Source organism: Bubalus kerabau, chromosome 1, assembly GCF_029407905.1.
Source record: "Bubalus kerabau isolate K-KA32 ecotype Philippines breed swamp buffalo chromosome 1, PCC_UOA_SB_1v2, whole genome shotgun sequence".
Taxonomy (NCBI): domain Eukaryota; kingdom Metazoa; phylum Chordata; class Mammalia; order Artiodactyla; family Bovidae; genus Bubalus; species Bubalus kerabau.
In genome coordinates this window covers 46,351,877-46,364,549 of record NC_073624.1, presented here as the reverse complement: position 1 = coordinate 46,364,549, position 12,673 = coordinate 46,351,877, and the positions used below count along the sequence as shown (strand labels likewise).

At 53.4% G+C, this 12,673-nt stretch overlaps 1 protein-coding gene across 1 annotated transcript in view; it reads right to left on the bottom strand.

Annotated features, from left to right (window-relative positions):
• TMPRSS6 (transmembrane serine protease 6) overlaps positions 1 to 12,673 on the bottom strand; it is a 33,209-nt gene that overhangs the window by 4,586 nt on the left and 15,950 nt on the right. Inside the window, exons 8-13 of the mRNA XM_055566179.1 lie at positions 12,339 to 12,451; positions 11,934 to 12,043; positions 3,344 to 3,489; positions 2,871 to 2,969; positions 1,827 to 1,940; positions 320 to 436 (exon numbers count right to left, since the gene is read on the bottom strand). Coding sequence (XP_055422154.1) covers positions 320 to 436; positions 1,827 to 1,940; positions 2,871 to 2,969; positions 3,344 to 3,489; positions 11,934 to 12,043; positions 12,339 to 12,451 — 699 coding nt within the window. The remainder of the gene's footprint in view (positions 1 to 319; positions 437 to 1,826; positions 1,941 to 2,870; positions 2,970 to 3,343; positions 3,490 to 11,933; positions 12,044 to 12,338; positions 12,452 to 12,673) is intronic.

The following is a 12,673-nucleotide window of genomic DNA, read 5'->3' as shown; positions in this document are numbered from 1 at the left end:
GGGGCAGGGGTAGACAGAGGGGCAGGGGCAGGAGAGAACCAGTGAGAAACAGACACAGAGACAGAAGGGGAGGCATGGAAGAGGAGAGAGGAAAGACACGGAGGGGGCCAGGGAAAGAGAATGAGGGGGCAAGAGAGAGAGAGAGGTGGGCAGGACCCCCACGAGGGGGCAGAGGTGGGGTAAAAAGAGACAGATGGACAGACGGTGAGCTCTCCCTCCAGCCCCCCAGGGTGGGCACCTCCCTAACCCCCATGCTCGTGGGCCCAGCAGGTGGAGGGTGTCCTGCCCACCCCAGCCTGTCGGAACGCCCAGGGCTCACCGCACTGCTGCTCGTCCGAGCCGTCCCTGCAGTCGGGGTGCCCGTCACACTGTGGGTTGGGCTTCTTCACACAGCTGTGGTCCTCACACTGAAAGGTGAAGGTCCCACAAGGCACCCCTAGGATTGGGGGGGCAGGGTGCAGAGGGTGGGTCCCTGAACCCGAAGGAGCCTCCAAAACAAGGTCCAGGGAAGATGGAGCCTGAGAGAGGCCAGGAGACGACTGGAGAGGGGTGCCTTGATCACACTAAAAGGTCCCCTGAGGCTCCTTTAGGGATCCCTAGAGGCAGGCCGTGTCCCCTCCCGACCCTTTGCTCACTCAGACTGGTGTTTTGAGAGAAGGTGACGTCTCCCCTCTCAGACCTGGGCTCCTGACGGTAGGGTCGTGCCTTCCCCAGGTGTGGTACCTGAAGCCAGAACTGTGCCTCCACCTTGAGATGAGCAAGGCTCCCAAAAGCAAGGCTATGTCCCTCCCATCACACTACCTTGGCCTAGCAGCCCTCCCGGCCCCCACCCACCTAGACACCCATCTGCTTCTCACTGCCTTCACTGTAAAGAGCTTTCTGCCCCACCAGCTACCTCCTCTATTTAAGTTTAAGTTCTCTTCAAGGCCCAGTTCAAAGCCCACCTTCTCTAGCTTTCCCAGCCTCATCTCCTCCTCACCCTCCGGTCTTCCTATGCTACTGGATGTGATGTTCAGAGGCTTTGGCACAGAGAGAGTAACCCATCTTTTTTTTTTTTTTTTTTTTTTTAATCAGATAACCCCGAGAGGACGGGGACCACTTCTCTGGTGCCTTTTATTTCATTTTCCTTACTCTGCCTTGCATATCACTGGGTAGTCTGCAAGTGAAGGTTGGATGGTCTGAGGGATGGATGGGTGGGTGGGTGGATGGATAGATAAAACAATGGAGACTCAGACAAGAGATTGGGCAGACCAATAAATGTGTGGTTTGATGGTCTGATAAGACTGACACACAGCTATTTAGATGGATAAATGAGTGGATATAAGTACCAATGGACAAACAAGTAGTTAGATCCCTGGATGGATGCATGCACATGTGCATTCATGGATGCATGGATGGAGGATGGAACAATGGACATACAGACAGGTAATTTGGTAAACAAATAAAACCAACAAATGAGTAGATTGATGGCTTAATGGACAGGGAGATAGGTGGTTGGACAGGCTGATGGATGAATCAGTGAGTGGATGTATGAATCAACAAACATACAAATGGTTGGAGAGACCAGAAGATGGATGGACGGACGGATGGATGGATGGATGGAAGAATGGGTGGATGGGTATTTGGATGGATAAATAAGATAGATGGATGGATGGACAGATGAATGGATAAACAGATGGACATATAGGCACACTTATAGATGGGCTGGTAAGTATTTGGACAAGAGGGCAGAAACCTTTGTGGAAGAAGCATGGAGAAGGGCCAGGCTGTCTGGCTGAGCCCATTCTTTGGTTTCCCTCTAGATAGGTAGTCATACCCTGCCCTACCTTCCTGGCATTGCTCTTCGTCACTCCCATTGAGACAGTCAGGCTGCCGGTCACAGACCCTGGACAGGGGGATGCACGTGCTGTCCTCTTGGCACTGGAATGTGGCTCTGCAGACTGTGAGGACACAGAAGGGGGACAAGTGGGAGGAAGCCAGAGGCACCAGGCTGGGACTTCGTGTCTCCTGGAGACCATGCATGGTGTCACAAGTTATGATCACAAATCTCTTTCTCAGCTACTTTACACTTGAGTCTCACAGCAACCCGGTGAGATACTCCATTTCACTGGTGGAAAAACGGGAACAAAGTGACTTGTCTGAGGTCACCTGGCTGAGCGAGAACTTGAAGCCAGATGTTCTGGTTCCAAATATGAGGTGCCTTCCCCAGCACGAAGGCAGGATCAGTCCAGAGGCAGGCACATCCCTCTTCGCTCCCACTTCCCTCCCCACATGTATAGACTTTGATGGGATGCAGGCTGCTGTGATGGTGACTCTAGGGGCCAGAAGCCAGGATTCAGAGGCAGAATTATTATTCCAAGAGAATCCTGGCTTGGGGACCATCAGAAGCCCCTTCTGATCCCCTTCTGCCAGGGTTGGGTGGCGGTGAGCACAGCCCCAGGAAGAGTCAGCAGCTCTGAGCCCCTGCAGTGGAGAGTCCTGCTCAAAAGAGGCAGATACAGCATCCTCTCTTCAGCCACCCTGGGCCTGCCCGACCCTGCTTAAAAGCCTTCTTCCTCCTGGTCCTGCCATCCCTTGTCTGCTCTGTTCCTTCTCAGATGGCTGCCTGGGCAGAAGGCTGAGGGTGATAGCCTGGTGGCAAGAAGCCATGAGCTGGGAAGCAGCATACCTGGGTCCCCATTTGTCTCTGCCACTGCCCACGGGGTAGCCCTGGAGAGGACACTTGCCCATCCTGTGCATCTCAACACAGCGAGGGAGTTTCCTGAATGCTGATAATGGGAGCTGCCCATTGGGAGATCTCGAAATGATAGGCTCAGCCCAGCAGCACAGAGGTGGGGAGAGAAGAGGGACAGAGTGGGTGGGCTGCTCACCGCAGTTTCTCTCATCCAGGCCATTGGGGCAATCCTTGACCCCGTCGCAGGTGGGCACACAGAGTCCATTCACGGAGCAGAGGAACTCTCCAGGGCAGGCTGGATGGGGAAGGCACCATCAGGACACACATCATTATGAAAACACATGCAGACACACCACACCTGTGTGCTCACATGTGTACCCATGTGCCTGTGTACATGGTCCATGTGGACATACATGTCTGGGGACATGCACACAGCACACACTCGGGTATGTATGAGTGTATATACCTCATAAACACCTGTGAGTGCCTTGCACATGTGGGCACACACAAAGCTGCCTATGTTCATGCACACATGTGGGCACATGAGTGAACACACACACACAACACTCCTTTAGACTAGCCTCTAGGTGCTTCCAGGGAGAGCTAAGAAGCAGGGAGAAGCTGAAGGGGCTTTGGGGTCCCCCCACTCCCCGACCTGCCCACACTCACGATCCGACTGGTTGTACAAGCTGTAGTGCACCTGCACGCCGGGCCCGGTGAGGGAGATCTGGGACGTGAAGTTGATGGTGATGCCGGCGCTGGCCACCACAGGGATCCTCTCAGCGTAGGGCTGCAGGGTGCGCAGGCCACACAGCCTAGGGGGGGACCAGAGACGGACTGAGGGCTACACGGGCTGGTCCGAGGCACGGGACAGCCTGGGTCCCAGTGCACAGACAGAGCAAGGACAGGGCAGCTGGGGAAGAACGGGGAGCTGCACCCCGACCCCACCCCCACCTCTTCTGTCTTGGTTTCTCCCCTGGGTGACCGCTCACCCCTACAGTCATCTAGAAAGCAGCCTGGCAGTGTCACTGCCCTGCTCAGAAGCCTTCGATGCCTCCCCATTGCCAGCAGGATAAAATTTATCATCTGGATTCTAGTCCCAGTCACCTAGGAGCTGTGAGATTCTAGCAGGTCAGAGTCCTTCTCTGAATCTCACTTTCCTCACTTGTAAAACAAGGGAAATTCTCATCTCTGTTGACCTGATAAAGGGCTCCAATGTGTCAGTGGAAGGAACATTCCTTTACTGGTCTACTCTCCATAGGTGAGAAGGGACGTTCCTACTGTACTCAGTCAGAGTGGGGCAGGAAGTCAGCCATGCTCTCCGTTCAAGCCTGTGCCTCCCACTGAGAAGTCTCCACACCCCTGGGGGCTTCCCTGTGGCTCTCTGGACACAAGGGGACACCGGTGCAGCTCCAGGACCAACAGGTGATGGGCAGCACCTTCTCAAGCATGGCCACACCCAGGTGGGACCATCCCCCAACCATGGAAGCACACTCATATCCCTGCTGGCCGCCCCCAACCCCCACGGATGATGATTTTGTTCCCACAGAGCAGGTGGGAGACCTCCACGGAAAGGTGGAATCCCACCCCCTGGGGAGCAGGTAGGAATCCTCCCAACTCCAGGGCAGGGGGAAAACGGGGCTTTTCCCACACAGCATTGGTCCCAGCTCGCCTCACAGGGCAAGTGGACATGCTTTCACGGAAGGTGCAGCCACACCCCCAGAGTGGCAGAACCCGCCGCAGAGAGCTACCCGGGGCACCCTGCCTTCCCAGGCGGGACACCCTCATGGAACAGATGGGTCAGCCCCATCAGATATTAGGAATGCCTGCCCCTATAGGGAATGCCTTTACAGATGAGAGAAACACCCAGAATATGGGTGGAAAAGTCTGCGGGGAGAAGTGAAAATGTCCCTAGCAGAGAAAGCAGGAGGAAGTGAGGAGAGCAAGTGAGTGCCCCAGAGCATGATGGGAACATCTCACAGCACATGCAGCAGCCCACGTTGCAGGTCCCCTAATTCCCAGGGGTCAGAGGCTCCCTGATAACTCCTAGAACATGGCAAGCACTTACTGGTTCAGTAATAGTTGGAGGCCTCATTGCATGGGGATTTTGAGGTCACAGCAGCTCCACCCTATAAGCAGGAATTGTTCTCATCCTGTTTTCCAGAAGAGACTCAGCAAGGGAAATGAGAAGGTAGGCAAGAATCCAGCCTCCTCAGGACCCATAAGGCCCCACCTGGCCTGCTCTACGGGGAGGTGGGCACCCTGACCCTCACGCCACATGAGCTCCAGAGGCTGAGCCCTCATGTCCCCTATGGCCTCCCTCAGACCTGGCCATACTGTCTGGCTGTGGGAACCATATTCTTGCCCCTCTGCCAATGAACAGTTCTCAAAATGTGGTCTGGGGACCCTTGGAGGTTCAAAGAGAAAACTATTTTTATAATAATTCTCAGGTATCATTTGCTTTTTTCACTTTCATTCTCCACAAGGATAAAGTAGAATTTTCCAGAGACTATTTAAGGACGTGCATGTGTGTTCAGTCACTCAGTTGTGTCCGATTCTCTGCGACCCCACGGACTGAAGCCTGCCAGGCTCCTCCACTCATGGGATTCTCCAGGCAAGAATACTGGAGTGGGTAGCCATTCCCTTCTCCAAGGGCTCTTCCTGACCCAGAGATCAAACCTGGGTCTCCTGCATTGCAGGCGGATTCCTTACTGTCTGAGACACCAGGGAAGCTCCCATGTAAGAATACAGTAAAATTTTCCAGAGACTACGGGATATGTGATACTGTAACCCACTGAATGAAGAAAGAGGTGTGGGGATTCAGTCCTGGTCTATTAATCCAATTACTAACTAAAGTTGCAAAAACATAAAATAAGGATATTTTTCTTCACCAAATGTTTTTAGTTTTGGAAAATATAATTCATTTTCTTTATGTTAAAATGTAATGGGTTTCTTCTTTTAAATGAATTGATAAATATGTTTAAATGTTTTAAGTTTTCATTTCTACTACTGCACATATAGATTACAAATATAGTTTTTATATGAGGCATATAACTCTCTGGGTTGCTCAATAATTTTTAAAATAGTGTAGAGGATTCTGAAATGGAAATTTTTGAGACCAGGGCAGTACAGCCCGGGGGGACCAGAGAGGGATGAGGTGCCACCAGGGGGCGTCCCGAGCAAACCTGGTTCTTATCCTTTCAAAGCTAAGGAAACAAGGCAGGGATGGTGGTGGGATCAGGGGATCATCTATCTGTTTTAAAAGTATTTTAGTAAAAGTTATCAAGGATTACTATCCCCAGAGACTTGTCCTGGGGATTGTATAGGGAATCTGGGGGTTGAGAGAGACTGAGCAAGGGGAAATGAGAAATTAGGGGCATCCTGAACATACTTAAGGTTCAGGGGCCTGGGGCATTGTCCCCACATGCTCACCGTGGACAGGGATGGAACCAGAGCTGGGTTAGAGGGGAGGGAAACATTATGTTTATAAGAATTTGAGGGCTGCATGGTCGCCGTGGCCAGAGGCTCTAAGGACATTTTGGGGGCAAGGCTCTTTGTTAGCAGACACGAACAAAAGAATTCAAGGCAGAGGCTGAAATCTGGCGACGCAGGCTAAATTACTCAATCGAAAGAGGATCTATTTAGCCTATGCAGTGTTAAAAACCTTTTAAAAAATGCATGTGCCAGCTAATTTCACATAACGGCCTAGATTCTTGCTTCTGAAAAACACACCCCAGAAACATTGGCTGGAAGTAATCAGAGGCTGCTCGAATTAGCCAGGGCATGTATAGTCCAGCTAAGAGACTCCTCCCTCCCTTGCTCCCTCTCCCCCACGGCACCCCAGCTTATGGAACTACACACTGGCTTGGCCTCTTTGCACATTTTCGTTTCTGGTTCTTACTGCAGTGCCTTCTGGGAGAGGGTTTAAATCCCCTGACTCTCCAATCCCTCTTCATCTATCAAATGCTGCCCCCACCCCCATACACCCTCTCCAAGGCGTGCCAAAAGTCTGAAGACTGTGGAGCCCACCTCTCATCTCAGCTACAAAGTGCTCGCGGTCTGAAGGCACCATTTTTTGCACTCATGCCTGCCTTGGTTTCTCCCTTCTCTGAATGTGGGGAATTTTGCTTCTTGCCTCACATAGACAGTAAACAGGGATCCGGTCAACCTTGCATATCAGCATCTCTAGCTGAACTCAGGGAGTTCAAGAAAGGTGGATGGATAGAAGGGTGGGTAGATAGAAAGAAGGAAGAGTGGGTTGGCGTATTGATGGATGGATGAATGGATGGAAGGAAGGAAGGACTGATGGATAGATGAAGGATTGAAGGTGGATGAATGGATAGAGAATATATACATCTATGGATAGATGAATATACACACACAGATATTCCCTTCCCTCAAGACAGGCTAAATGGGAAAGAGAGTCAGAGAAGGTGAGCACTGAAAAAGGGAGGTCAGCAGTGTCTCACGTGGCCAGAGCGCTGGACCTGAAGCTGCAGAGGTGAGGCTGAGGCTGGGCTTCGCCACGTGAACCAGCTGTGTGACCTTGGGCATCTCGCTCAACCTCAGCAAGCTTCTGTTTTCATGTCTTTAGTAAGACGGGGTGGTAGCTCCCCATCGGATGTTTTATGGAGTGAATGAGAAGGGATTTCTTTGACAACTAGCTGCTGACGTCGTCGGGCTGTGAGCTCACTGAGGACAGTAGCTCCTCCTTCCACACTGCCAGCCCCCAGCAGTGCCTGGGGAGCCTCTGTGGCCACCCAGGGGCTCTGGAGACCAGAAGGGCTACCCTATAGCTAGGCCCAGCCTGAGGGGCTCCAGCAGGCTTAAGGAGCCAGTGACTCTGCCTGTCACCATCGGCGAAGTGGAAATGGTTGGGCAGATCACAAGAAAAATGACATCACAGGGGAGGAAGCTGGCAGGAGGCAGGTTCCCGGAAAGGGGGAAGCCTGTGCTGTATTGACGCCCCGTCAGAGTGGGTTCTGTGAAACCCAGCCGCTGCTGGCCGGATCTCACGAGGTCAGCTCCCTCCCCCGCATCCAGGCCACTCAAAGGGCAAGAGGCCTAGGCCAGGGAGAAACTGGGGAGGAAACAGGGAGGTGGGGGCAAGGCAGAAAGGGCTCAGAGGAGGAAGGTGACATGCCCAAGGATGCCTCACCAGTGGAGGGAACCCAGCCAGCCTCTCCTCATCACCATGCTGGCACTGAGGGGTGAGACCCCCTCTCCCCCAGCCTACCCTCTGCCGCTCTTCGCCAATGGCCATTCTGTGCGTCCCCCTCCCTACAAATCCTGTGCCTGGAAATCTACACCCTTCCCCAGACCTCTCATGTCTCTGCCACCCACACAAGCAGATTTTCCAACAAATGCTTATTCAAAGAATTTCCCAGCAACTACATGGGCTGATGGTTATCAAAAAAGATCAGAACTAGAGGAAACGGTTTGCCCAGTGCTTGTAATCTGAAGGTACACTTCTGCCTCCCCTTTTGCACTCAGACGTGGGCAGGAGCCTCAGGGCAGGGGGCCACGAGTCTCTCCTAGGGACCCTGACCCTTACAAAGGTCTGCAAAGACAGATGGGACTTCCCAGGTGGCTCTCAGATGTGGTGAGAGGCACAGCAGTGGTCAGTCCCCTTAGCAGGGCGCCGTGGCCATGGGAGGGAACAGCTGACATGGCTGCCCCAAGGCTCTGAGGGAAGACTGCACGAGTGTGAGTGCACATACTCTCACAGACACACGCTCACAGGCCCACACACCCTCATGCATGCTCTGGATCTTACCGCTCAACTCTGTTTTCTCTAGTTATGAGCTGGGTGATTTTGTGGGAACGCCTTTGCCTCTCTGTGCCTCGGCCCCTCATAGGTCTATAAAGGCAGCGTGGGGCCAGCTCCCTTGCCAGGTTGCTGAGGATGAAGGAAACGGCACCCGAGCTCAGGGCCTGCCTGGTGCAGAGTCAGGAGCCAGTTCTGAATGCATGGTTGGTGCCTTCTTGAGCTGGGCTTTATCCCAGCCTGCAGGAGCCAGCATCCTCTACCCATCATTTCAGTTACTCTTCCCTGGATGGGAGGACTGCTTCATGCCCATTTTTTAGATGGGCTACTCGAGGCTGAGAAAGGTGAGCCCTTGCCAAATAGAAGGAGAGGAGCCAGGACTTGAACCCTACTTTCTTGTTTCAACAGCTAAACTCTTTCTACCTCTCCAGCCCAACTTGGAATGACATTTCATTAGGAACTAATAAACACAACTTACTGGGAGACATCTTTCTGATAGGTAAATAATAAAAAGTTAGGGCCTTGGGCTGGCCTAACCCCCCTTTTTTATAGATAAGGAATGGGATGTACCCAGAGTTACATGCAAAACCAGGTGGACAGGCTTCCCCGAGCACATCTTTATCACCTCAGCCTCCCCTCTGTCATTCCTTGTCAGCGGTCAAGGTGGAAGAGGCTTCAGAAGATAGAGTGGGGTGGGAGTGCCAGGCCCTGTGGGGCTTCACCTCCCCACCCCACCCGCCACCCAGCTACATCCAGGTCCCCTGCCACCTCTTCAAGACAAAGAGATAAGGACAAGAGGCCAGAGACTTCCCTGGTGGTCCAGTGGTTAAGAACCTACCTTCTAATGGAGGGGATGTGGGTTTGATCCCTGATCAAGGAACTACGATCCCATGTGCCACAAGAGAAGTCAGTGTGACGTCACGAGGAAGACCCAGCACAGCCAAAAAATAATAAGTCAATAAATATAATAATAAAAGCACAAGTCCTTAGTCCTCCCTTGGCCTCAGTTTTCTACCTGTACAATGGGTAAAGATAGGGTTCAACGGCCAGCCCAGCCCACTTTTCTGTAGCTCAACGGTGCTTTGAGACACTAGGGAGGGTGAAAGTGAAGTCGCTCAGTCTTGTCCGACTCTTTGCGACCCCATGGACTGTAGCCTACCAGGCTCCTCTGTCCATGGGATTTTCCAGGCAAGAGTACTGGAGTGGGTTGCCATTTCCTTCTCAGACTCCTCCAATTTTGGGAGATTCTGTCACAGTGCCTGAAATTTCACCATTGCAGCATCATTCCTTTTGATGAAGACTCTCCCCATCTGTGATCCACCCTTGAAACCCAAGGGTAACTCATGAAGTCCTACCACCTAGGGCCCCCACCTCTGCCCAACCCTCCTGGCTGCGTCATGGAGGCAGGAAGGAGGCCCTCCGGGGGAGCATGGTGTGGACCACTGTGTGTCCTGCTGTTCCCATGGTGTGCCTGGGAGAGGGGCCCTGACTCTGGACCCATTTGGGTACCACTTAATCCCACTGAGCCTTGAATTCCTTCTTTGGGAAATGGAATGATGATACTGCTGACATCACAGGCTGTCAGGCCAGTGAACTGATGCCCTGTGCTGAACATCAAGCAAGTGGGATGGGGCACCTGATGCCAGGGCCCACCTCCCAGCCCATGGAATAGCCTTGGGGGTGGGAGGTATGTGAAGGAGCATCAGACCCAAGGCCCTTCTGTCTTCCTAGCTCCTCTTCGAGATATCAGATTCACCTCTAGGGCTGAGAAGGCAACAGGAAAAGATATTAATCTCATTCGGAGAACCATGAATCAAGGACCACTCTCAAGGTCACTCTGTGGGCTCCTGATGCTGAGTGGGGGGTCAGCCCAGTCATCCTCAATCTGCGTGGCCCCAAGCCGATGGGGAGGGGCCCTGAGGCAGCTCCATGAAAGATCAAGGCAGTCATGCCCAGAAAGGCCACCCACATGCTGGGACCTGTAGGACAAGATGCCTTCTGCTCTCCAAAAAGCACAGGGCCAGAGTCACACCACTTGACATCACCCCCAAATAGCACAGGCCCAAACTCACATCCTTGGCATGTCTTCTTTTCCCTTTTAATCACAGTCCCTGATAGCTTCCCAACTCCCTGGAAAGGATGGAGACAAGTCAACGAGCGTAGTCAAATCCCTGTCCCCCTTTGTCTGGCTGATGTTTTTCAACAGGATCAACCAATAAGCAAAACCCAAGCATGGGTGAACATGATCATTAACCCCAGAATCCAAGAATTCCAGAGTCCCAGAACTTTCCAATTTTAATCTATTGGAATCTTTGATACTGAAAATCCATGAAACCAAGAAATCAGGAACCTTGCACATTAGAATCCCAGTCTCTCATAGACCCCTAGGATCTCAGGGTTGGAAGGAAGAGCAGAAGGCCAAGCTGAGATGAGATGCAGAATCTTCTCTTGGGCATTCTTGGACCCCAGGTGGGGAGGGGGTTCCCGAGTTCTGCGAGGCTACTTTGAAATCCCTTCTCTCTCCCCAAGCCTCTGCCCCACCACTGCAACAACGGTGCCATGGCAGGATGTTCTTCTGCTGCCCTTCGTGCCTCCTACTCCTCTCCCGCCTTACCTCCCTCCTGGTTACGACCTGTGCCTGAGCCATCCTCTCCCACGATGGGATGCTCCCGCACAGTATTTAGACACAGAGCCCCTCCCATTGTGCACATCCCCTCCCTGAATGCCGAGTTCTCTGTCTCTCTCCAGACCAGGGGAAACTCATCTGCAATGTCTCCATTTCCCACCTCCCCACCCACCCCACTCCTTTGCAACTGCCAGGACCACCTGTGGCCCTCAGGGGGCCAGCCCCCCTCATCCTACTGATCAAACTGCATTCACACTGACCGGAGGATGGCCTGGCTCTGCGGCATCCTGCCCACCTCTCCAAAGGACTCAATTCTTCCTCAAGAACTCTGTCACCAGGGGGCCAAGGGTAGGATAGAGAGCAGGACCGGCATCCCACGGGGGATGCGGGTGACTCAGGTGGCTTCGGAGAGTGGTCAGGTTAGCAGAAGTCGCGTGGACTCAGGCTAAGCAGTGTTGAGGCCCAGAAGCTGCTTTATTTTGACCAACAATGGGGAGCAGGATAAGGGATGGCACTGGGGTGGGTTTAGGAAAGGTGTCCCAGCACCGCTGAGTCCTATGACTCTGCATCATCTCATTTAAGGATTCGGGGTGCCAGGCAGTGGGGTGACAGTACCTACAGCAGTGAAACCTTTTCACTCTAACTAGGATCAGCATCCAAGGTGACTGATGACGAATGTGTGTCTGGGACCCTGAGTAGCAGGAGGCAAGGCTGGGGCTGGAGGTGGACAGGGGTCAAGGGTAAGGCAACAGGCCTGACCAACCCCACCGCTGCTCTCTTCCCGTGATGTCCCTCTGAGATTGCACACTTGAGCTCCCAAGGGAGGTTACCTGCAGAGAAAGGGAGGGGGTCCAGGGGGTGGGTACCTTCTGTTTTGGATGGTCCACTGGCCCTGGGTGCATGGCATGTCGTATTTCTGCCTCCGCAGTGCGTAGGCGTCAAACCAGAGGGCCAAGCCGTAGTCCAGAGAGGGCACCTAGGATAGAGGAGCTGGTCACCAGGGGGCCCGCGGGCTGTGGCCGGGCTGATGGTCCCGTCTCCCAGGATCACAAAGCAGGGAGGGAGCCTGCTAACATAGAGTGCTGGCTGGGGCTGAGGTCTGTCAGTCACTCAACCATCACGTGTCGCCATGGCCAAGGGACCCATCCCACTCCCTCCAGAGGACTAGTACCCAGGGGGCAGCCTGGGTCAGAGGCAGAACAGTGCTCCCCTCCCAGCTGGGGTCCCTGGAGGTCTATAGGGTGCTGTGGGCAGAGGGTAGGTGGGCTCACCGTCAGGTGCCAGGAGCAGTGGGTGCTGGGTGAGTAGTAGCTGGGGAAGTACGGTGTGCTGAGGACGCCCTGCGGCTCCAGCCGGCCCTCCAGGGTCAAGTTCACCTCACAGGCTGGGCCCAGAGAACAGAAGTTACAGAGGATTCCTCAGCCCCGCCCAACTGCACCTGCCAGCAGGTGGGGGGCAGCTGAAACCCACCACCCTGACTGCCACTAAACAGTACAGCCTGAAGACTGAGTGTGAAAGCATGAACTTGGGCCTCAGTTTCCCCCTCTGTGAAATGGGGACAATAAAAGTACATACTGCATAGGGTAGTTGAGCAGATTACACGGAC